Source organism: Ranitomeya variabilis, chromosome 1, assembly GCF_051348905.1.
Source record: "Ranitomeya variabilis isolate aRanVar5 chromosome 1, aRanVar5.hap1, whole genome shotgun sequence".
In the NCBI taxonomy this organism is placed as follows: Eukaryota; Metazoa; Chordata; class Amphibia; order Anura; family Dendrobatidae; genus Ranitomeya; species Ranitomeya variabilis.
In genome coordinates, this window is record NC_135232.1 from 583,152,449 (window position 1) to 583,175,309 (window position 22,861).

The window sequence follows — 22,861 nt, forward strand, 5'->3', positions numbered from 1 at the left end:
GGTCACTGGTGGAAGATGGTAGCTGGAGTCCCATCCACTGACAACACCTGCTGCCCCTAACAGCAAGAGCAGGAGAGGCGGATGGGTGTATTAATCAGCCGCTCCTGCGATGTAAACAAATAATTAAAAAAAAAAGAAAAGTCATGGGTTCCCCTGTAGATTTGTTAATCAGCCAGGCAAAACTCGTAGCTGGGGGCTGCAACCCTCAGCTGTCAGCTTCAGCAAAGCTAGTTATCAAGAATAGAGGGGTCCTCATGCCGTATTTTTTAATTATTTAAATAAATAATAAAAAAAAAACTGGGGTTTCCCCCATTTCTGACAGCCAGCCTTGCTAAAGCAGACAGCTGGGGGCTGGTATTCTCAGGCTGGTAAGGGGCCATGGATATTGGCATCTATAAGACACCTCTCCAGTACTGATCCTATAGTTATATTGTAAATAAAGACTCAGCCAGACTAAAGTTCTTTAATTGAAAGAAAGACACATACCTCAATTAAACCATACTTACGACCTCGCCTAATTCCACCAAAGCCCTTGATCTCCTGTAATAAAGCTAAAATAAAAAAACAATATTCCATACCTGTCTGTCGTTCTGTCCCACGCCGTAATCCATGTCTGGGGGATAAACCGTTTTCAACCTGGACAGTGCCAAGATGCGACCGCCCAGGCTGAAAACTAATTGTGACTGAACTGCTGCGAGCGCAGCCTCAGTGACCGGTGGTGACGTCATTGAGATTACATCCGGGCAAAGCACCAGAATTGGCACATCCAATAGATGTGCCTTTTCTGGGCAGCTGCGGGCTGCTATTTTTAGGCTGGGGGGGGGGGGGGGGGGCGGCATATCCATGGCCCCTTGCTAGCCAGAGAATGCCAGCCCCCAGCTGTCTACTTTAGCAAGGTTGGTTGTCAAAAATGGAGGGACCCCACGCTGTTTTTTTAAACTATTTATTTAAATATAGCACCCATAAAAAAGCTTTACAGATGGCCATATGTTATTTCAAATATTAAATTATTAGAAAACATACATCTAATAAGACAACAGCCACAAGTACAAGGAAATAGGTGGGTACACCAAGGAGTATATATAGTGAACCTTAAAAATCCATACAGCTATGAAAAAAAACGTGGACAAATCAATCCTTGATCCTATTATGCATATATGTTACTCCAAAGAAACCTATGTGGCATGCTATAAGCACCGCAGAAGAAGGATGACAGAGCTCATATAAACATGAATAAATAAATGAGCCCCTATTTTGTAATAGCAATATTATTAATTTAAATAATTATTAGTGATGAGTGAGTGTACTCGAGTGATTTCCGAGTATTTGTGACTGCTCGGAGATTGTTTTCATCGTTGCAGCTGCATGATTTGCGGCTGATAGGTTGAATACATGTGGAGATTCCCTAGCAACCAGGCAACCCCCACATGTACTCAGGCTGGCTAGCAGCTGTAAATCATTCAGCTACGTCGACAAAAACTAAGGGTATGTGCACACGTTGCGGATCCGCAGCGGATTGGCAGCTGTTTTCCATGCGGTGTACAGTACCATATAAACCTATGGAAAACCAAATCCGCAGTGCACATGGTGCGGAAAATACCATGCGTAAACGCTGCGTTGTATTTTCCGCAGCATGTCAATTCTTTTGGCGGATTCAGCAGCGTTTCACACCTGCTCCTCAATAGGAATCTGCAGGTGTAAAACCGCAGGTGGAATCTGCAGGTGTAAAACCGCAGGTGGAATCCACACAATAACCACAGTAAATCCGCAGGTAAAACGCAGTGCGTTTTACCTGCGGATTTTGCAAAAACGGTGCGGAAAAATCCGCACATAAATCCGCAATGTGGGCACATAGCCTAAATCTCCGAGCAGTCACAAAAGTGCCGTATATACTCGAGTATAAGCCGACCCCCCCCCCCCCCTAATTTTGCCACAAAAAACTGGTAAAACATAATGACTCGAGTATAAGCCTAGGGTGGAAAATGCAGCAGCTACCGGTAAATGTCAAAAGTAAAAATAGATACCAATAAAAGTAAAATTAATTGAGACATCAGTAGGTTAAGTGTTTTTGAATATCCATATTGAATCAGGAGCCCCATATAATGCTCCATAAAGTTTTTGATGGCCCCATAAGATGCTCCATATTAAAATATGCCCCATATAATCCTGCATAAAGGTTAATAATGGCCCCATAAGATGCTCCATAGACACATTTGCCCAATGTAATGCTGCACAAACGTTGATTATGGCCCCATAAGATGCTACATACAGACACTTGCCCCATTTGCTGTTGCTGCGATAAAAAATAAATAAATCACATACTCGTCGCTCAGGCCCCCGGCACTTTCAATATTCACCTGACTTCGTTCCGGTGCCGCTCCATCTTCAGCCTCTTCTGCACTGACGTTCAGGCAGAGGGGGCGCACACTAACCACGTCACTGCGCCCTCTGACCTGAGCGTCACTGCAGAAGATGCTGAAGACGGAGCGGTGCCGCAACGAGGAGCAGGTGAATATCGCGCAGCGCTCCCCTCCCCGTTATACTCACCTGCTCCTGGCGCGGTCCCTGCAGGTCTTGCTTCCCCGGCGCCGCAGCTTCTTCCTGTATTGAGCAGTCACCGTTACCGCTCATTACAGTAATGAATATGCGGCTCCACCCGTATGGGAGGTGGAGCCGCATATTCATTACTGTAATGAGCTGTACCATGTGACCGCTCAGAACAGGAAGAAGCTGCGGCACCATGGAAGCAGGGACCTGCAGGGACCAAGCCAGGAGCAGGTGAGTATTATTAGACAGCCCCCGCTCCCCCTTCCCTGCCAACCCCCTGGGTATAACTCGAGTATAAGCCGAGAGGGGGACTTTCAGCCCAAAAAAATGGGCTGAAAATCTCGGCTTCTGCTCAAGTATATACGGTATATAGTAAAAGCCTATATCGGATTGACAGCAGCACAGAGTGTTGTAATGTTGGGTCTGTGTCCTCCTATGAAATCAATTGCAGGATGGCCATGGTTTCCATGGCTGCTTTTATTACAAAGTGATACGTTTTTAAAAATCTTTAAAAACTCAGAAGTGTGAACCAGCTTCCTTATTTCAATGCAAAGTTTAAAAAAAAAATAGGTTTAGTTTATTTTATTGCTGTGTCCGTAGAAGTCCAGTGAAAGAAAAACTGAAACTGCCTAATGGCCACTGCATCGCCCCTTAAATATGCCACAAAAAGCGGTCAACACCCGTGTTTTTATATATATATATATATATATATATATATTTATTGCACAATGATGTATAAACCATAAAAGGGAGTTAAAAACATGTTAAAAAAAATGTTTAAAGTCGTCACTTGTCTCTCGATCTAGTAATTTACAAATGATCCACTCACTGACTTTGTCATAAATGGGAACCCAACATGTGATATATTAGCTTTTTTTAATTTTTTTTCCAGAGCCCCTTTCTTTAATGGGTGCCGCCTAATTATGATTTACTTTCATTCCAGCAAAAGTACTTCGACTCGGGAGACTACAACATGGCAAAGGCCAAGATGAAGAACAAGCAGCTGCCTAGCGCCGGGCCGGATAAAAACCTCGTAACGGGTGACCACATCCCAACACCGCAAGACCTTCCACAGAGGAAATCCTCACTTGTCACCAGCAAGCTAGCGGGGTAGCCAGCCCCCTCCAATCCGGACAGTACCCGCAGTTCACTGTATCATAGGGCTGAGGTGGCCGGACTCTCGCATAGACACGTCACCTTGTTGGCACTGGACGGGCCGGTGCCTCATTGTCCTGCAATGCTACACTGGCCATTCCCCCAGTGACTGAGATAAGCTGCAATTGCTTTTTGGAAGTAAAGTCGCCAATGGCTGCCCGGCAAGTTATTTTCGTTGGATTAACGGACAATGTTTGACAAGTTCTTGGCTGAAACAAACACTTGACTGTTGTTATATAGTGTAAGATATGAGTTTTGCATTCCTTTTATCTGTGTGTGTGTGGTACAGGCATGCTCAGAGATGTCCGTCACCTACATCACATTGGCGCTACCATACTCCCTGGGGCATATACAGTGGCCAACAGAGTGGCTCGTATATGTCAGCTTGGAATAGAGGAGCCCACTGCAACATGGAGGACTTGTGCTCTTGTGTAAGATAATCGTGCGGAACCTCTGCCTCCGTATTTGTAATGCTGGCGAAACCCTGTACTCCTAGGCTTTGTCTGTCTTCTTTGTGAAAATGGTACATTGTGATATGAGCCGGTCTCCTCGCCCCAGTTTATAGCGCACAATGAATTTACAGAAGTAAAACTGACATTCACTATTTTAAAATCGAAACCTTCCTGTTGTATGTGATATCACCCTGGCACCATGTGCCATGGGGGGCGATTGGGCAACCGATGCGTTGTCACAGTACTGCCCCATGTGGTGTGGGCTACACCTCAATGCATTTATTGGTCAGTGTGAAATCAAATCATGACCCACCCACCCCCTTATTTTTTTTTATTATTATTATTTTTACCCACCTTTTTTATTTTGTCCTTTGCCCTCTTGTTTATTGTTATGAGTGATGTGCATGTCACAGGCCCGCAGGTTCTGTATCCTGTAATCCATGGCCCTTTAGACGCTACAGTCAATAGAACCAGTGTTGGCATACAAAGACTCTTGATTTATACTTCCGTCTTTTTTTCTTTTCATTTTATTTCTCTTCTTGTTTTGGCGAAAATTTGGTTTTTAGACATTTTTGTCTTGGCTCAATACACTATTGCTTTTTCATTTTTTTTTTTTTAATTTATTTTTTTTATTCCCTCATCAGTTTCTTGGTTTGCTCATAGCTTTTATTATCAAGATGTTTCCAGACATTTCATCACTTGAGACTTTTTGAAATGTGGCCAAATGGTTGCTTAGTTGTATTCCAGCTCCTTAGTGGAGTATAAAATCATTTTTTTTTTTTTTTTCAATTAGTTTTAGTTTTTAGTTTTTATCTGGGGAAAAAAAACAGGAAAGCTTTATTGAAATTCTTAGCGCAGTTTTTTATTATTATTTTTTTTTTTCAAAAATGGCAACAATAGAAAGCAAGAGACACAAAAATACTCATTTATGCCACATTCATTTTACATCTGCCGTTTTTGTAAATTTGTTGAAAAATATGCAAGCTTGAAAAAGAATGAAGAAAAAATATATACCGTATTTAAATCGGGGCCAAAGTGTTTTGTTTTGTTTTTTTAAGAAATAACACAAGTAGAAATCTGTACTCACAAAAATGAGAGATTTCACTGCTTTACGATTTTGCACTCCGTGGCTTCTGCTAGAGTCAGTTGCAGAGACGTTACTGCTAGTGGCAGTTGCAGACGTTCTGCCCCTGCTACTAATCAACAGTTACAATCGCTAATCTTTTTTTTTCCCATTTGTAACATAAATAAATATGAACATATTTGGGTTTTCTGCGTCCTTCACTTTCTGAACTACAAAAATAGCAAATCTGACACAGATGCTGTATCATGAAGAAAAAAAAAAAGCTAGTTATTTTTTTTCCCCCTTACCCATGACCGCACCTGAGAGAGTGTGGGATCTGCCCTATTAGTGGACAGGAAGCCAAGAGCACAAAATAAAAAGGCAACTCCCTCTCCTCCTTCAATGTGGTTTCATATCCTTTGGATGTACGAGTCTTGAGCAGCTGTAAATCCTACACCATAGCGTGCTGTATAGCAGCTTCTAGTAAGAATGGCAGTGAGTGCAGGGGCCCAGTTGGGCGCTGAAATGCTAACATCAGTTTGGGAGAATCTACATTTAATTTTTCAGTACCTACTTATGTTTGATGGGTGGTCTAGGGGTTGGTGTCTGGCCTAGGGCCTTGTGTTTAAGTGGTCCTGCAGCCTTGTGCTGCTCACAGGTCATTCGGCTGTGTGATCCTTGCATGTCTTGCATCCTGACGTGTGGCCTGCAGCTTTGTGTTTCTCGTGTAGGTGCTGTGGCTTAGTTGGTTAAAGAGCCTGTCTTGTCAACAGAGCCTATGTGTGACTCTCAGTAGTGTCTAGCCTCGTTTCTTGTATGTTGGGCCAGATGCCTCATGTTGGGCCTTGTCTCTTGTATGTTGGGCTTCTTGTCTTGCGTTTTGGGCCGGCCGCCTTATTTCGAGTCCCGTGTCTTGTGTGTTGGGCTGGCCGCCTCTGGTATGGCCTCATGTCTGCCATACCAACTCATGTCCAATGTTTGACCTGCCTTTGTCAGCTGCTTCATAGTTGTTGAGTAGCCTGCCTCTTCCGTCTAGGTTTTTCTTTTTTCAGCCGCCTCATTCTATGACTTGATGGGTCCTTGATGGGTGGAGTATGACTTTCAGGAGGGATGTACATCTTTGGGTGTCTTGGCTTTTGCCTGGTTGCCAGCCGACTTAGGGCTTGTAGGTCTGTTTTCACTACTGTCTCAAAGCTTCACTATCCAATACTGCTGATACTGGTAAGGATGGCTTCCAGATGATATCGGTAGTCTTTGGTGATTTTATCAAACAAGGTGGAGCCTTCATAACATACAGTCCTGAGGGCAGCTGCTGCGTCCACAGATTTCCAGCCAATCCCTCATACTTTGATAGCATATTGAACTGATCCGCATTTAACATCCATGTCTGTCTGTCCTTTTGGTTGTGCTAATCTGGAAGAAAATCTTGTAAGCCCAGTTAATCATAACTATCAGCTATAAAAACGCGAAAAAAACGCTAACCTATGCCTCCTATTATTTACTGGGTATTCCGCATTTTTTGTGCAAATGTTGCGATTTTTTTCCGCGAAAAAATCGCATCGCGGAAAAAAAAGCAACATGTTCATTAAAAATGCGGAATTGCGGGGATTCCGCACACCTAGGAATGCATTGATCTGCTTACTTCCCGCACGGGGCTGTGCACACCATGCGGGAAGTAAGCAGATTATGTGCGGTTGGTACCCAGGGTGGAGGAGAGGAGACTCTCCTCCACGGACTGGGCACCATATAATTGGTTGAAAAAAAAGAATTAAAATAAAAAATAGTCCTATACTGTCCCCCGAAGTGTTCCCGCCTCTCACCGCTGCATGCTGCCGCTTCTGTTCCTATAGATGGTGTGGTTCAGGACCTGCGGTGACGTCACTGTCTTGTGATTGGTCGCGTGACCGCTCGCGACCAATCACAAGCCGTGACGTCACCGAAGGCCCTGAACCACACCGGCATCTATAGGAACGGAGGCTGCAGAGGGTGAGTATAACCATTTTTTAATTTTTTTAATTATTTTTAAACATTCTATCTATAGTAAAAAGTTGGTCACACTTGTCAAACACTATGTTTGACAAGTGTGACCAACCTGTCAGTCAGTTTTCCAAGCGATGCTACAAATCGCTTGGAAAACTTTAGCATTCTGCAAGCTAATTACGCTTGCAAAATGCTAAAAAAAAAACGCAAAAAAAAACCACGCGGATTTCTTGCTGAAAATTTCCGGTTTTCTTCAGGAAATTTCTGCAAGAAATCCGGGCATGTGCACATACCCTCAGGCTACTTTCACTCATCAGTTTTTTTGCCATCAGACTCAATCTGGCGAATTCTGAAAAAACGTATCCGTCGCAGATTGTGGAAAAACTCCTACGACTGATCCGTTTTTTTGATCGATCCGACTAGCTTATCCAGCTAATTGGATCCAAAATAAAAATTGGCGCATGCTCAGATAAAAAAAAAAAAAAAAAAAGAATCCATCGCTGTATTCCGTCACTTGACGGATCTGGCGCCCACACATTCAAGCGGAAGCCGCTGGATGCGGCGCTGTCGGTTTTTCGCCACAGACAAAAAAATGTTACTGTGTATGCTTTTTTTTCCAGACGCCGGAAACCTAATTTTCGTCTGATCCGGCGAAAAAGGGACGAAACGTGAGGCCATCCGGCGCTAATACAAGTCTGAGAAAAAAAAAATGGATCCGGTGCCAAATTTCCAGTTTTTATTTTTTTTTATTTTTTTATCAAAATTCGCCGGATTGAGCCTGACTGCAAACACCTGATGTGTGAAAGTAGTCTAAGTCCAGGTGATATGTTCTGGTATCATAAAATGGACAGCTAAAGGCCCCGTCTCACTTAGCGACGCTAAAGCGATCCCGACAACGATACGACCTGTCAGGGATCGTTGCTGCGTCGCTATGGGGTCGCTGGTGAGATGTCAAACAGTGAGATCTTCCAACGATCGCTGCTGCAATCTCACTGTTTGACATCTCACCAGCGACCTGTAGCGACCTGTACAACGATGTCACATGGGAGCTATTATGACGATTCAGTGTCTGAGTCGTCAATTAGGTCGTTGGTAAGGTGTCAAACACAGCGATGTGTGCTACCCAGCGGGACCTCAACGATCAAAAAAAGGTCCAGGCCATTCCGACACGACCAGCGATCTCAAAGTAGGGGCCTGGTCGCTGCTACGTGTCACACATAGCGAGATCGCTACGGAGGTCGCTGTTGCGTCACAAAACTTGTGACTCAGCAGCGATCTCGCTAGCGATCTCGCTTAGTGAGATGGGGGCTTTAGCGTCTAAGTTGATAAACATCTAAGTTTCATTTTCCCCTCTTAGTTGGAGATGCACGATGGACATGGCTGTGAAAAGCAAAATAAAACCACCATTAGTCCAGTTAAGGTTACTAGTTGGAGAAAAAAAATGGCCTTGTGGACAATAACTTATTCAACTATTGCCCTAGTCTACCCCCCAGGTATGGAGTGGTAAGATGAATCTGATTGTGCCAAGTGGGGTGGCATTCTACGGGTTAGCCCTCCTCATGAATGTGGGTATTGGACTTGCTGGTGTGGGGCTGATAAACCATCAATATCACAGTTTACCCTGGAGGTGGGTATTGGACTCGCCGGTATAGGGCTGATACACCAATCACTATCACAGTGTACCCTGGACCCACTGGTGTGGGGCTGATAATGATGGTTTATCAGAGTGTATCCTGGAGGTGGATGTGGGACCTGCTTGTGTGGGGCTGATAAATGATCAATATCACAGTGTATCCTGGAGGTGAGCGCTGGACTCGCCAATATGGGGCTGGTAAACCATCAATATTACAATGTATCCTGGAGGGTGGGCGCTGGACCCACTGGTGTAGGGTTGATAAACCATCAATATCACAGTGTATCCTGGAGGTGCGTGCTGGACTCGCTGCTATGGGACTGATAAACCATCAATATTATAATGTATCCTGGAGGTGGGTGCTGGACCCACTGGTGTGGCGCTGATAAACCATGAATATCAGTGTATCCTGGAGGTGGGCGCTGGACTCTCCAGTATGGGGCTGATACACCATCAATATTATAATGTATCCTGGAGGTGGGTGCTGGACCCACTGGTGTGGCGCTGATAAACCATCAATTTTACCCTTCGCCATGACAGCACCCACTGGAGAGATAGGGATCCGCCCCAAGGAACAGGAAACCTACAGAGACATAAAAGGGGGCGGTCCCCCTCTCCTCCTCAGTTTAGGTTTCCTGTTCCCAGGGGACAGGATCTCTGAAGACTACAGAAGATCTTACCTGGGCTAGGAGCATCCGCCTGTGCGGTCTCTGCGGGAACGGCAGGGGATGCAGTCCAGATGCAGCGTCGGGGGAGATTCCGTTAGACGGCTCCCCCCTCGTCTGGCCGGCATGTGGGATGGCTGAGTCCGGGGGTGACGCCGCCGATTCCGCAAAAGCAACGCTGCAGAGGTGCGGCCTTAAGGAGGCTCCAGACGCGGACCACCAGGTAAAGGGTCCGGGGTCTGCGGCACAGCTGCAGCGGCAGCCGGTACACCGCTCCATAGCGCAGGCCGGGATAATGGCGGCCGCACATGCGTGGAGCGGTGTAAGAATCCCCAGAATGACCCGGAGGTAGAGGAGCACTTCCGGGTCACTCACACAGCGGTGGGGGGAAGCGCGGTCTCGCGCATGCGCAGTACACCGCTGAGAAAGAAAAAAAAAAAAAAAGAGTTTACTGACCGGATCTTGGCCTATAAAAAGGGGGAAGTTGCAAACGCACAGGCGATGCAACATGTCGTCCCCAGGCAAGACTGTAGACCCAGCAGGTGAGCCAGCCAGCAGAAGGTCCTCAGATGCCAGCCACAGGAGTGAGACCAAGGATTCAAGATCCAGAAAGTCGCAGCCTCCTATTTCGGTACCGTACAGCTTCACTGGGTGAGTGTGATTTCCCCTCTGCCTATAAAGCTGACACCCTTTTCCACAAATGTCTTCTTCTCCCAGGCCAAAAAGAGACAGAAATCTAAGCACAAGCAATGTGCATTATGTGACGAGCCTCTCCCAGATTCCCACCCCAAAAAACTCTGCAATCAGTGTATGGCAGAAACAATGCAGAGCCCATCTATGTCGGTCACAGATATACGGGCCATAATTAGAGAGGAATTACAGGCCATCTCACAAGCCAGTACCCCCCCTAAAAAATCCGGGAAAGAAAAGGCTATATCCAGCTCTGAGTCCGAGGAGGAAGGCGTTATCCACTCAGACTCCTCGCAGGCGTCATCCTCTTCCTCAACACATTCCGACATTGAGGGTCGAGCTTGTTTTCCCCTTGATGGGGTGGACAACCTAGTAAAGTCCATCAGGAATACTATAGGTTGTGAGGATACAAAAGACGACCAAACTGCACAAGACATCATGTTTGCAGGGTTGGCGGAGAGGAAGAGAAGAGCATTCCCAGTAATTCCTGCGGTTAAGGCACTGATAAAGAGGGAGTGGGAGAAGCAGGACCAGAGAGGTTTCCTCCCGTCAGCCTCCAAAAGGAAGTACCCCTTTAATGATGAGGAGTTAATTTCATGGACTAAAATCCCTAAGGTGGACGCTGCAGTCGCCTCCACCTCAAAACAGTCAGCTTTACCAGTCGAGGATGCGGGCCTACTTTCTGATCCTCTAGATCGGAAGGCAGAATCGTCACTGAAACGATCATGGGAGGCTTCCACGGGCATATTTAAGCCATCAATTGCCAGCACGTGCACAGCTAGATCCATGCTTGTTTGGATTGATCAGCTGGATCAACAAATCGAACGGGGTCTCCAGACAAAAATTGCGGGATGCGATACCACTAATTAGAGGTGCAGCAGCATTCATGGCCGATGCTTCAGCTGACTCTCTTCGCCTTGCAGCAAGATCAGCCGGTCTAATTAATAATGCCAGACGTGCGTTATGGATGAAGAGCTGGAAGGGGGATACGCAGTCAAAGGCTAAGATCTGCGCTATTCCGTGTGAGGGTGAGTTTTTGTTTGGGAAAGCATTAGACGAGATCCTCAAAAAAGCAAAAGAGAGGAAAAAAGCCTTCCCTGACCCCTCAATTCCTTTCTATAGGAAGACCTTTAGGAAGAGGCCGTTCGGGAAAAGAACACAAAATGAAAGATCGTCACGATGGGCCACAAGAGAGGGAAAACAGGGTGGCACTATGTTCAAAGGCCCCCCCTTCCGTAGAGACAATAAATTCTGAAACACCAGACACCCCAGTAGGGGGTAGGTTAAAATTTTTCTTTCCCCAATGGCGAAAAATCACGTCAAGTTCCTGGGTGCTAAATATTATTAAGGAAGGAATGAAAATAGAATTCCTCCAAATTCCCCATGATTCCTTTATTTTAACAGCCCTTTCCTCTCCAGTGCAACAGAAGGCCCTTGAACTGGAAATTAGAAGCCTTATAGTTAAAAATGTTTTAGTTAGGGTGCCAAAGGGACAAGAGGGTAAAGGGTTCTACTCTCCGTTATTTTTAATCCCTAAACCCGATGGTTCATTTCGAACAATTATAAATCTTAAAAAACTCAATACGTTTATTAAAAATTATACGTTTAAAATGGAGTCTATTAGATCGGCCATTAAACTCCTTTTCCCAAATTGTAGAATGGGCGGCATTGATTTAAAAGATGCCTACTACCATCTCCCTATCCATAGTAGGTATCAAAAATACTTAAGAGTGGCAGTAACTCTTGAGGGGGAGATTCATCATTTCCAGTATACAGCCATGCCCTTCGGTCTCTCCACGGCACCCAGGATCTTCACGAAGGTAATGTTAGAAGTAATGGCCTACCTTCGCCAGAGAGACACATTAATCATTCCCTACTTAGATGATTTTTTAGTTGTAGGAAATTCGTCCCTTCAATGTGCGGAACGATTAGCTGACACTGTCTCGTCCTTAGAAAGCCTGGGCTGGATCGTCAACTATAAAAAATCCAGACTCATCCCACTTTCTCTTCAGACATTTTTGGGGTTTAATCTAGATTCCATAAAACAAAAATGTCTACTTCCCCAAGAAAAAATATCTCTTATAGAGGGTAAAGTAGTGGCGGCCATTCACAAACCTCAAATGTCCCTGAGAGCAGGAATGTCCTTGCTAGGATCCCTCTCCTCCTGTACTCCAGCCGTTCAGTGGGCACAACTTCATACCCGAACATTACAACATCAGATACTTCGGGAACAGAGAAAATTTCTGGGGCACCTTGAATCAAAAATAATTTTATCCGAGAATGTCTTATCCTCCTTAGAATGGTGGCTAGATAAAGACAACCTAGCGGGGGGTGTCCCTTGGGTAATATCACCATCCCACACGATAACTACGGACGCTAGCCCCCACGGGTGGGGCGCACACATGGGAGATAGATTCTGCCAGGGAACCTGGGATAAGAATGAGGAGTTATATTCATCAAACCTGAAAGAATTGAATGCGGTAAACTATGCACTGCGTCAATTTCTCCCACAGCTACGAGGAAGCCACGTCAGAATCTGTTCAGACAACACTACGACAGTGGCGTATTTAAACAAACAAGGCGGCACAAGATCAGACGCTCTAATGTCTTCCGCAAACAGTACCTTAATCCTGGCCGAAAAGCATCTGTTGTCCCTCTCGGCAGTCCACATCAAAGGAGAGGACAATCAACAAGCGGACTTTCTAAGTCGACACACTCTTCATCAAGGAGAATGGTGTCTCAATCCTCACATTTTTCACAAGATAACATTGTTATGGGGCAAACCCCAAATAGACCTGTTCGCTACAAAACAAAACAAACAAGTCCAGAAATTCGCATCTCGGTCCCGTGCAGATCACCCGGACATTCTAGATGCCCTTCAAACACCATGGCAATTCAAGCTAGCGTATGCTTTCCCTCCGATAATTCTGCTTCCACAAGTAATACGGAAAATCAGGGAAGAGCAGGCCAGGATAATACTGATAGCGCCATTCTGGCCCAAGAGACCATGGTTCTCGTGCCTGCGGTCGATGTCTGTGACGGATCCTTGGGTCCTTCCCTCAATCCCAAACCTTCTCTCGCAGGGACCTTTCTTCCACCCTCAGGTGGACAGCCTCCACCTGACGGCCTGGAATTTGAAAGGCAGATATTAAATTCCAGGGGGTTTTCAAAAGGCCTAATTGATACACTCCTGCTTAGCAGGAAACCATCTACAACAAAAATTTACACCAAAGTATGGAAGAAGTTTCTTCAGTTCCATACTAGTTCAAACCCCTCTGAAGTCCCAATAAAATCTATACTAGAATTTCTGCAGAAAGGGAAAGAGTTAGGTCTGTCAGTTAACACACTAAAGGTCCAGGTGTCCGCTCTCGGTGCCCTCTATGGCCACAATATTGCTGGTAATAAATGGGTATCCCGTTTCATCACGGCCTGTGAACGAGTTACTCCTGTCCACATACCTAGGGTAGCTCCTTGGGATCTAAATTTAGTCTTAGACTCTCTAACAGAATCTCCGTTTGAGCCTATAGACGCAGCATCTTTGAAACACTTGTCATTAAAAACAGCCTTCTTAGTAGCCTTAACATCGGCTAGAAGAGTCAGCGACATTCAGGCCTTGTCGATAGATCAACCTTACCTTCTCACATTTCATGACAGACTAATCTTAAAACCGGACCCCTTATACCTTCCTAAGGTAGCAGGGAAGTTCCACAGGTCACAAGAGATACATCTTCCTACCTTCTTTAAAGACCCCTCTACTCCTGAAGAACAAAAATTTCATACTCTAGACGTCAGGAGAGTAGTTTTGCAATATATTGAAAAAACTAGTAGTTGGAGGCAGAGTAGGGCTCTGTTCATATCCTTCCAGGGCAAAAAGAAAGGATATGGAGTCACAAAAGCAACATTATCCAGGTGGATAAGAGACGCTATCCGGTTGGCCTATTCCATGAAAAATGAAGAACCTCCGGAGGGTATCAAAGCACATTCCACCAGAGCCATGGCTTCTTCCTGGGCCGAAAAAGGGAACGTGCCAATCGAGGATATATGTAAGGCTGCAACTTGGTTGGCTCCTTCCACTTTCTATAATCACTACAGGCTTAACCTGTCTTCCGACTCTGACCTACACTTTGGCAGGACTATCCTCAGCACGGTGGTCCCCCCCTAGGTGTTGGTCTCTGGAAATCTCTCCAGTGGGTGCTGTCATGGCGAAGGGTAAATAGCCGGATTACTTACGGTAATGCTCTTTTAATGAGTCCATGACAGCACCCAGTCACATCCCTCCCTAATAAAGCCAATGTAATTACTTCTATGAAGTTTATATTCTGATGATACATTGTGATGATTGACTAACACTGGCGGTCCTCCGGGTACTCTGAAATTAAACTGAGGAGGAGAGGGGGACCGCCCCCTTTTATGTCTCTGTAGGTTTCCTGTTCCTTGGGGCGGATCCCTATCTCTCCAGTGGGTGCTGTCATGGACTCATTAAAAGAGCATTACCGTAAGTAATCCGGCTAATCACAGTGTATCCTGGAGGTGGGCGCTGGACTCTCCAGTATGGGACTGATAAACCATCAATATTATAATGTATCCTGGAGGTGGGTGCTGGACCCACTGGTGTGGCGCTGATAAGCCATGAATATCACAGTGTATCCTGTAACATGGACGCTGTGGATTGAACGCTTCGGCTCCACGCAGCGTTCAATCCGCAGCTATTCCGGATGTAACATGGCCCGTGAACACATACCCTAACTCTTTGCTTGAAAACATCTGTTTTGCATTTAATTGTTTTCAGCGCACAATCTCCATGGCTGGGTTGTATTATTATTATATTATTAGCAGCCATTTTAGTAGCGCAATTGCTGCCAATGTAGAAACTCTGTCGCATAGTGTCCTTGTAAAGCAGGTAAACGGATGCAGAGGTGCAGAGCAAGGGTTAACAAGAGTGCGGTTTAATGAACAATAATAAACTCGCAGGTAGATAACAGGAAGGGGGAAAACAGGTGAAAAACAGTGTAATAGTTATTCAATGCAACAGTCTCTTTATCAAATTTAACTTATCATAACTCCGCTGTCCTTTAGGCGCTTGCAGTCTGATGAATGATGAAATGGTGGCAGAGGCCGTCACTGTGTCTTCAGGCTTCCCCGCCCAACATGGTTTTGCTTCTGGCAGTAGCGGATGGTCACAGGTGTTGCCCGCTGAGCCCCTAGTCCATTAATCTTCAGAGCTGAAGTGTGGAGTTCTGCAAAAGTCTCTACTCGGCATGTGCCCCACTGCGCACCAGCCGATAACTGAATGCACGCACCACAATTGTTCTCTTGGCGCTCGTACCTCGGTGTACCTGCTGGTACCTGGATACTGTTTCCCTCGGCACCTGTCTCTCTTCGCCCATGGGTACTCGGGAGCCCTCACTGAACCCTTCCCAGGTCCCTGCTCGATGCCTCAGCTCCCCTCACAGAGTGCAGCCAGTCCCTGCCTTCTCTCTCCAGTGAGAACTCTGGCTTTTCCCGCACTAGGCTCTTTCTCTTTCCCTTGCTTACTACACCCCCTCTCTCCAGGTCATGTGTCCTGTCCAGTTCCCATTTCCTTCCCCCCTGCAACATTAGACGCAGCCTCGGCAGTTTTGGTCCCAGTGACTCAGAGGTACCCACAGCCTGGTCTCCTTCCTTATGTAACACCCCAGGAAGCTGGTTGTTACAGTGGTGTCACCTTCTTCATGGGGAGGGTGATGTCATGCCTGGACTTTACAAGGATCCCTTTAATAGGTAACATGTACACACAACACTGTTCTGACTCCAGGCCAGAAGGGGGAGCTCTAGACTCAGTTTCAGGGGAGCTTCCCTATATATATATTCTGGCTGGAGGAGGAGTTAGAGAGAGAGAGAGAATGAGTCTGAGGATAGAGTCGAGAGAAGAGCTGGAGCCGTGCAGACATGAGGTTCTGCAGTTCCTGACAGAACTGTCAGATTGTAAGAGACTGTGAGGGGAGAAGAAACAAAGGAGAATAAAGATACTGGGAGGGGAGCTGCGAGTGGGCTCCCTCCTGAATCAGTGCAGGAAATGGGCACCGTCAGTCAGAGGCTGTGTGGGACTGTATGCCCCAGAGCAGAAACCGGAGGGCAGGAGATTTCAAGTCGCCTGTCCACAACTACACCCGAAGGCACAGCAGCATATAGAGTCCGGAGTCGCCGCAACTAGGGACACCTGTAAAAAGGCTTGCGTTGCCTGCCATGCTGGTACTGTACTACATATAGGACAGAGAGAGAGGACCTTGTGTGAAGCCTTAGGCAGGAAGGGACGCACACTTCAGCACAGTAAGGAAGGCTTCCACCCCCACCTGGCTAAAGGGACTCCAAATCGCTTCCAGGCTGGCTAGACCTCACCATCACCTGTTACCAGTACCCTGGACTGTACCTGTATACTACCAGTAAAAGGTAAAGAGACTGCAACCTTGTGTCCTCCAATTCTTTCCGGCACTACACCGTCTGTCATCTTTACCCACTACATCAGGAGCCCTAAGGATCACACTTCACCTGTGGGAAGCCATACCATCCCTGCTGCAATAACATCATCCCCAGTGGACTCCACTAAGCAGCGTCGGTCTTCCCTGACCAAATACCACAGGTGGCGTCACAAACATTCGTTATTCAAAATGACCCCTTAAAAGACTTTCCCTTTAACTTGGACGCTCAGGGCCACGGACCTTGTCACTGCCAACATGACTACCCCTTTAATGACCACAGGACCCGGCCCGAGTACCCCAGGGTCCTCATGGGCGCTCCACTTACACCCCTGTTCTCCTTTAACTCGCCATTCCACGGGCGAGAGCTTCACCAGATGTTCGCATTCTTTCACTCCTTGAATGATTCACTGCCAGATGAATTGATCTTGTTCATAACAGGTGGGGGGCACTCCAGCTGTTGTCCGCTCCGATCGGCGTAATCCAGGTTGACTGCTCAGAGGCAAGGGGATATTTTGGTTCAATGAGTCTGCCTATTCTGTCGCTTCGAGCACTGGCAATTCAGTGCTCACTTCCCCGGGGGCTGGCATCTCTTCTTTGTCTGAACTGTTGAAGTAGGTGCATCAGTGATGTTCGACACTCCTTTTCCTTCCTCAGGACCCTGGGACAGACAGGGCCACAAGATGCTACGATGAACTATCCAGGTAGGTGCTCCTCGTTTAGGCTGGATTTCATAAACCGGTCCCTCAGAACTGACTCGGCTTGTCCCCCGATGCGGGGTCTTCTCCCATAGGTGTTCCAGTTTTCTCCAGGGCAGCTTGTTCTGGATCAACACCCGATCTCCTGCTCTCAGAGCTGTCCCTCGAGTAGGCATCGTTTCATGGTGCTGAAGTTCTCGCAACTTTATCTGTACCAGCCGGTGGAGTCTGTAGTCAATGTCAGTGTTCCCAAACCAAGGAAGACACCCCCGTCCACAGGTAGTCTGGGTCTAACCTTCGCCTGAACAGCAAGGTATATGGGGTGTATCCAGTTGTACTGTGCACTCGATTGTTGTACACCCACACCAGTTCAGCCACGAACTCAGGCCACCGTATCTTCCGAACTTTCTCCAATGTTCGAAGCATATGGATGAACGTCCGATTGAAGTGCTCACAAGCTCCATTCCCCTGAGGATGATAGGGCATAGTCCTTGACTTCTCAATCCGGTACAAGCAATGAAACTCCTCCATCACTCGAACTTGGAATCAAGCACCTTGGTCAATATGGATCCTTTTCGGGCATCCGTACATCCGGATGAAGTCTTGGCAAATGGCCTTTGCAGCTGACTCAGCAGTCTGGTCCCGGGTCACTACAGTAAATTTGGTGAAGTGGTCGGTCATCACCAGACAGTGTTCATACCCGAGATATGCCGGGCCTACGGCTAAGTAGTCAATCATCAATAGTTGGGGCAGAAGTCACGATGGTCTGCGTCGGGGCCCTCTGCTCTGGAGGTTTAGCTAGTTCACAGCTCTGACATCTTTGACAGGCCTCCTCGACTGCAGTCCTCAATCGGGGGTGATACACCAGTTTCTGTAACCACTGGAACGTCTTCTCCGGACCGAAGTGAGCCCCTCTCTCATGGGCCTCCATAGCCACCACACGGATCAACTTTTCTGGGAGCACTACTTGCCAAGTGACCCTCAATTCTCATACTAGCTGTACTCTTCTATAAAGCAATCCATCTTCCAACTGAAGCCTCTCTCACTGTCTCAGAATCTGCAGAGCCCTTGGGGACAGAGCGTCTCTCACCAGCTGGGAAGTTGCTTCTGGGCCACCCACTGTCTCAGCTGGGCAAGTTCATTATCTGCTTGCTGGAGTTGCACCCAGTCATCCCGAGGTATTCCCAGCACCCATTCTGAAGCCTCTCCAATCTGTCCCTGCATCGCCACCAACGACCTAGCAAGGTCCTGAAAACCATGAAACTGCCTCCAAATCTTCATCTCTGTCACGTTCGGGCCACTCAAGAGTCACTCGAGAGAGCATCAGCGTGTGTATTCTTGGCCCTGGCCCGGTGAGTGGTCTTGTACCGATACTTCACCATGCAGGCCACCCATCATTGTTCCAAGGTCCCCAATTTTGCATTTTCCAGGTGGGCTAGAGGATTATTATTGGTACGCACCAGGACTTTGGACCCCGGCAAATACTCTGCAAACTTTTTGGTCATTGCCCACACCAACTCCAGCAGTTCCAACTTGAAGGAGCTGTAATTGTCCGGGTTCCGTTCGGAGTCGTGAAGAGACTAGCTCGCATAGTCTATCATTCATTCCTTTCCTTCCTGCATTTGTGATAGAACGGCCCCCGCCCATGTAGACTTCCATCAGTGTGAAGGATGATGAAAGGATGTGAGAAATCTGCATATGCGAGTATTGGGACCTCTGTCCAGGCCATTTTCAAAGCTCTGAAGGCTTCCTCCTGTCTGCTTTCCCATTGAATAGCTCGATTCTTCGAACCGGATGGCACTCCCTTTAGTAGTTCCAATAGCGGATTAGTGAGACGAGTGAAATTTTTCACAAATCTTCGGTAGTACCAGGTAAGCCCCAAGAAGGCCCAAATGTCTTTCACTGTTGTCGGGGTGGGCCACTCTTGCACGGCCACTATCTTTTCACGCACAGGTTGCACTACTTCACCGGATACGATATGTCCCAAATACTCAATTTGTTTGCGGAAAAGGTGACATTTTTGAGACTTCACCTTCAAGCCGTCACTCTGCAGAAGCTCACAGACGCACAAAGAGGGCTTAAAAATCCTCCAGAAAATTGACAAAAAAATCACAGAGAAAAAAGCAGAGATGATTACCTGCTGAAGCCTCCAAACAAATGCACCAGCAGGGCGCATCGGACCCGATTAATGATGGCAACAACACAGGTGCAAAAAATACCGATGAAACAACCACTTTCAATCCAGTGTTGGTTGTTTGGTATTAGTGCACAAAAAGATAAGAGATAATAGTCTGTATGTGGCATTGTTCACACAGGCAATGCAGAGCATCTGGTTTACAGCCTATTACTAATGCACATACTGGCGGGCTGCCCAGTGCCACAAAATGCATGCTGTGTGAATAGAGGCCTACAGTTTACAGAGCCATCTTGGTCCGACTGCGCCCTGCAAGATAAAGTGCAAAAAAAAAACACATATCAATGTATGTAAGGTATTAGTTTATATTGGGGCCTCAATACGTAAGCTGGCAACCCGCGTCAAGGGTCCTTACATTTTTGCCGGTCCTAACGCTAAACATTGAGTAAAAGCTCACCGACACAAAAAGAGGACTTAAAAATCCTCCAGAAAATTGACAAAAAAAATCACAGAGAAAAAAGCAGAGATGGTTACCTGCTGAAACCTACCAAAAAGAACCAAAACCTACCCCTAAAATCATCAATCTTTATTAATAATTATGTACAATTCCAAAATATTATTTTGGTATTGTACGTAATTATTAATAAAGATTGATGATTTTAGGTGTAGGTTTTGGTTCTTTTTGGTTGGCTCTGTCATATACCTGCTGAAGCCTCCAAACAAATAAAGTAAACTAGGCCTCTATTCACACAGCATGCATTTTGTAGCACTGGGCGGCCCGCCTGTATGTGCGTTAGTAATAGGCTGTAGACCAGATGCTCTGCATTGCCTGTGTGAACAATGCCACATACAGACTATTATCGCTTATCTTTTTGTGCACTAATGCCAAACAGCCAATACTGGATTGAAAGTGGTTGTTTCATCGGTATTTTTTGCACCTGTGTTGCTGCCATCATTAATCGGGTCCGATGCGCCCTGATAGTGCATTTGTTTGGAGGCTTCAGCAGGTAACCATCTCTGCTTTTTTTCTCTGTGATTTTCCGTCACTCTGCAGCCAACGCAACACTTGCTCCAGCTGCTGAAGATTTTCTTCAAAGGTGGCCGCGTAGACGATGTCATCGAGATAAATGAGTGTTGCTTCAAAATTCAAGTCTCCCAAGCAACTCTCCACCAACCGCTAGAATGTCCGTGGGGCGTTGGTCAGGCCAAAGTGCATCCTATTAAACTCAAACAGTCCCATAGGCAGTATGAATGCCGTCTTTGGCCGGTCATGTTCAGCCATGGGCTCTTGCCAGTACCCGCTGGCCAGATCCAGGGATGAAAAGTACTTCTCCTTTCTCAAGGCAGACAGTGATTCCTCAATTCTGGGCAATGGATAGGAGTCCTGCACTGTACAAGCATTCAGTCGTTTGTAATCAACACAGAAGCGCAGGGTTCCGTCCTTCTTCTGGACTAAAACGATGGGAGCCGCCCACGGGCTCTGACTTTCCCATTTGACCCCGCTCTGCAACATGTAAGCCAGCATCTCCTTTACTTCTTTATACATCTGGGTAGGTATCTGCCGATATCTTCCCCGAACTGGTGCAGCACTTCCTGTAGGAATTTCTCGGGTTATAGCTATGGTGCACCCGAAGTCATCTTCATGACAGGCGAAGACCTCTTGATATCGCTCTAACACAGCTTCCACCTGTTGTACCTGCTGAGACGAGCGTCCTGTCAATTCGGCCCGCATTTGCTCCAAGATCCGACGGCCCTCCCTCACGCCTCCAGATGAGTGTTCTGGTGTCATTGTATTGGCTAGGGTCCAGGGATCTCCTTGCATTACTGCCAACTGCACGGCCTCCAGTTGCATAAGTTCTTCTGGCATTCCCAGGACCTGAGCCACTTCACTCTTAAGCTCACCCTTTCACCTATCTTCGCCCAAGTTGTCGCACTGTCTATGCTGAAGAACTTTTTTTGAAACGCGTCAGACCTTTAGAGGCTGCATCCAGGCATGATTTTTAATTCTTGACATGAAAATAAAATATTTAAGATTTTAATGAAGAGACGCCTGCTGTTGGAACTTTTTTCCTTTCTTTGCTATTGCTATTTCTAAATTTAAGCTCTTCGCAGGTGTGGTCTGTATTCCTGGGTGGCGTTTATAGAGTATAGAGAAAAAAAAACCTTTAGTCTCGCAAATCTTCCTAAATTTGGACTACAGCTCCCAATATATTCATGTGAGGCTACTGCTTGTTACCACTGATCTAGGTACAGTTTGCTCCCTCCAGGGTCAGTTGAAGAGACACTCTGCTGGTGCTACTAATAGAGATGCTTTAGCTCTTTGGGGGTGTGGTGTAACTCCTGGCTGCGGTATAGGACCCCATATATAAGATATAGGAGAGAAAAAAATCAACTTAATCCTTTAGCCTCACAAATCTTGCTAAAGTTGGACAGCAACCCCCAATGTGTTGATGTTATTGTGGTTATTTACTACTGATCTGGGGGCAGTTGCAGAGATGTTCTGCTGGTGCCACTAATAGAAGAGCTTTAGCTGTCTCTTCGGGGGTGTGATCTGTACTCTGCAGTGGGGTTTACATAGTAGAAAAAAAAACCCTTAATCCTTTTACCTCCCAAATCTTCCTAAGTTTGGACTGCAGCCCCCAATATGTTCATGCCTGGATTCTGCTTGGGTGCCACTGATGTGGGTAAGGAGTAAACTCCAACTACACAGGGTAAATGCCCTCATGTCTTCTCCAGACATGTACTGCCCGGAAAAGGATTACTATGACCCCACCGCTGGCAATCTGCCGCCATTGTCTACTAGGTAAACTGGTATTGCACACACCACAGCACATGACAGCTGTCTGCTGCACGGGCGTAACCTAATTCTCCACTAGGGGGAGCTCACTGCATATAGATTTGTAATGCTAGAACTTAGAGGGATTTTCCCAAAAATGACAAATATTCCCCTAGTTATAGAAACAGGGATAACCGGCTGCAGGCTGAGTGTCCACTGCTGCAGAACCCATATTGAATGGAGCGGAGGTCACAGGGAATCTCATGACAAGGGTCTTCTCTGAGCGTGCAATCAAAGAGTTAAATAGCCAGGATTGGAGATTCTCTCATCCCAGTCATAATTAAGTGGTTGCTCAAAGAAAATATATCCAATGTCCATATGATGTATACTTAGCACCTGCTTTGCCCACTGTGAAAGGCAGCAGGTGGTTCTTAAAGGGTTATTCCCCATCTTCACAAATGAGTATTTTCGGATAGTGCTGGTAAAAACAAGCACTTTTGCAATTTACTGCTTATTACATTTTTCAGCCGTTCTTGAGATTTCAACACTTTTTTTCTTTTTGTTTACAGCTCGTTGCCTTGGAGACCGACCACTTCTCTTGTTTAGTTTGTAA

At 46.4% G+C, this 22,861-nt stretch overlaps 2 protein-coding genes across 2 annotated transcripts in view; both read left to right on the forward strand.

Annotated features, from left to right (window-relative positions):
• Positions 1–5,421, forward strand: part of ENSA (endosulfine alpha) — a 31,618-nt gene extending 26,197 nt beyond the window's left edge. The window contains exon 3 of the mRNA XM_077257746.1: positions 3,491–5,421. Coding sequence (XP_077113861.1) covers positions 3,491–3,661 — 171 coding nt within the window. The 3' untranslated portion in view covers positions 3,662–5,421. The remainder of the gene's footprint in view (positions 1–3,490) is intronic.
• A 3,932-nt stretch (positions 5,422–9,353) lies between these two features.
• LOC143769189 (uncharacterized) lies at positions 9,354–12,432 on the forward strand. The gene is made up of 2 exons (XM_077257753.1): positions 9,354–10,126; positions 10,213–12,432. Exons 1-2 carry the CDS (start codon positions 10,004–10,006, stop codon positions 11,053–11,055), a joined length of 966 nt encoding a protein of 321 aa, XP_077113868.1. The 5' UTR covers positions 9,354–10,003; the 3' UTR covers positions 11,056–12,432.
• Positions 12,433–22,861: the final 10,429 nt, after the last annotated feature.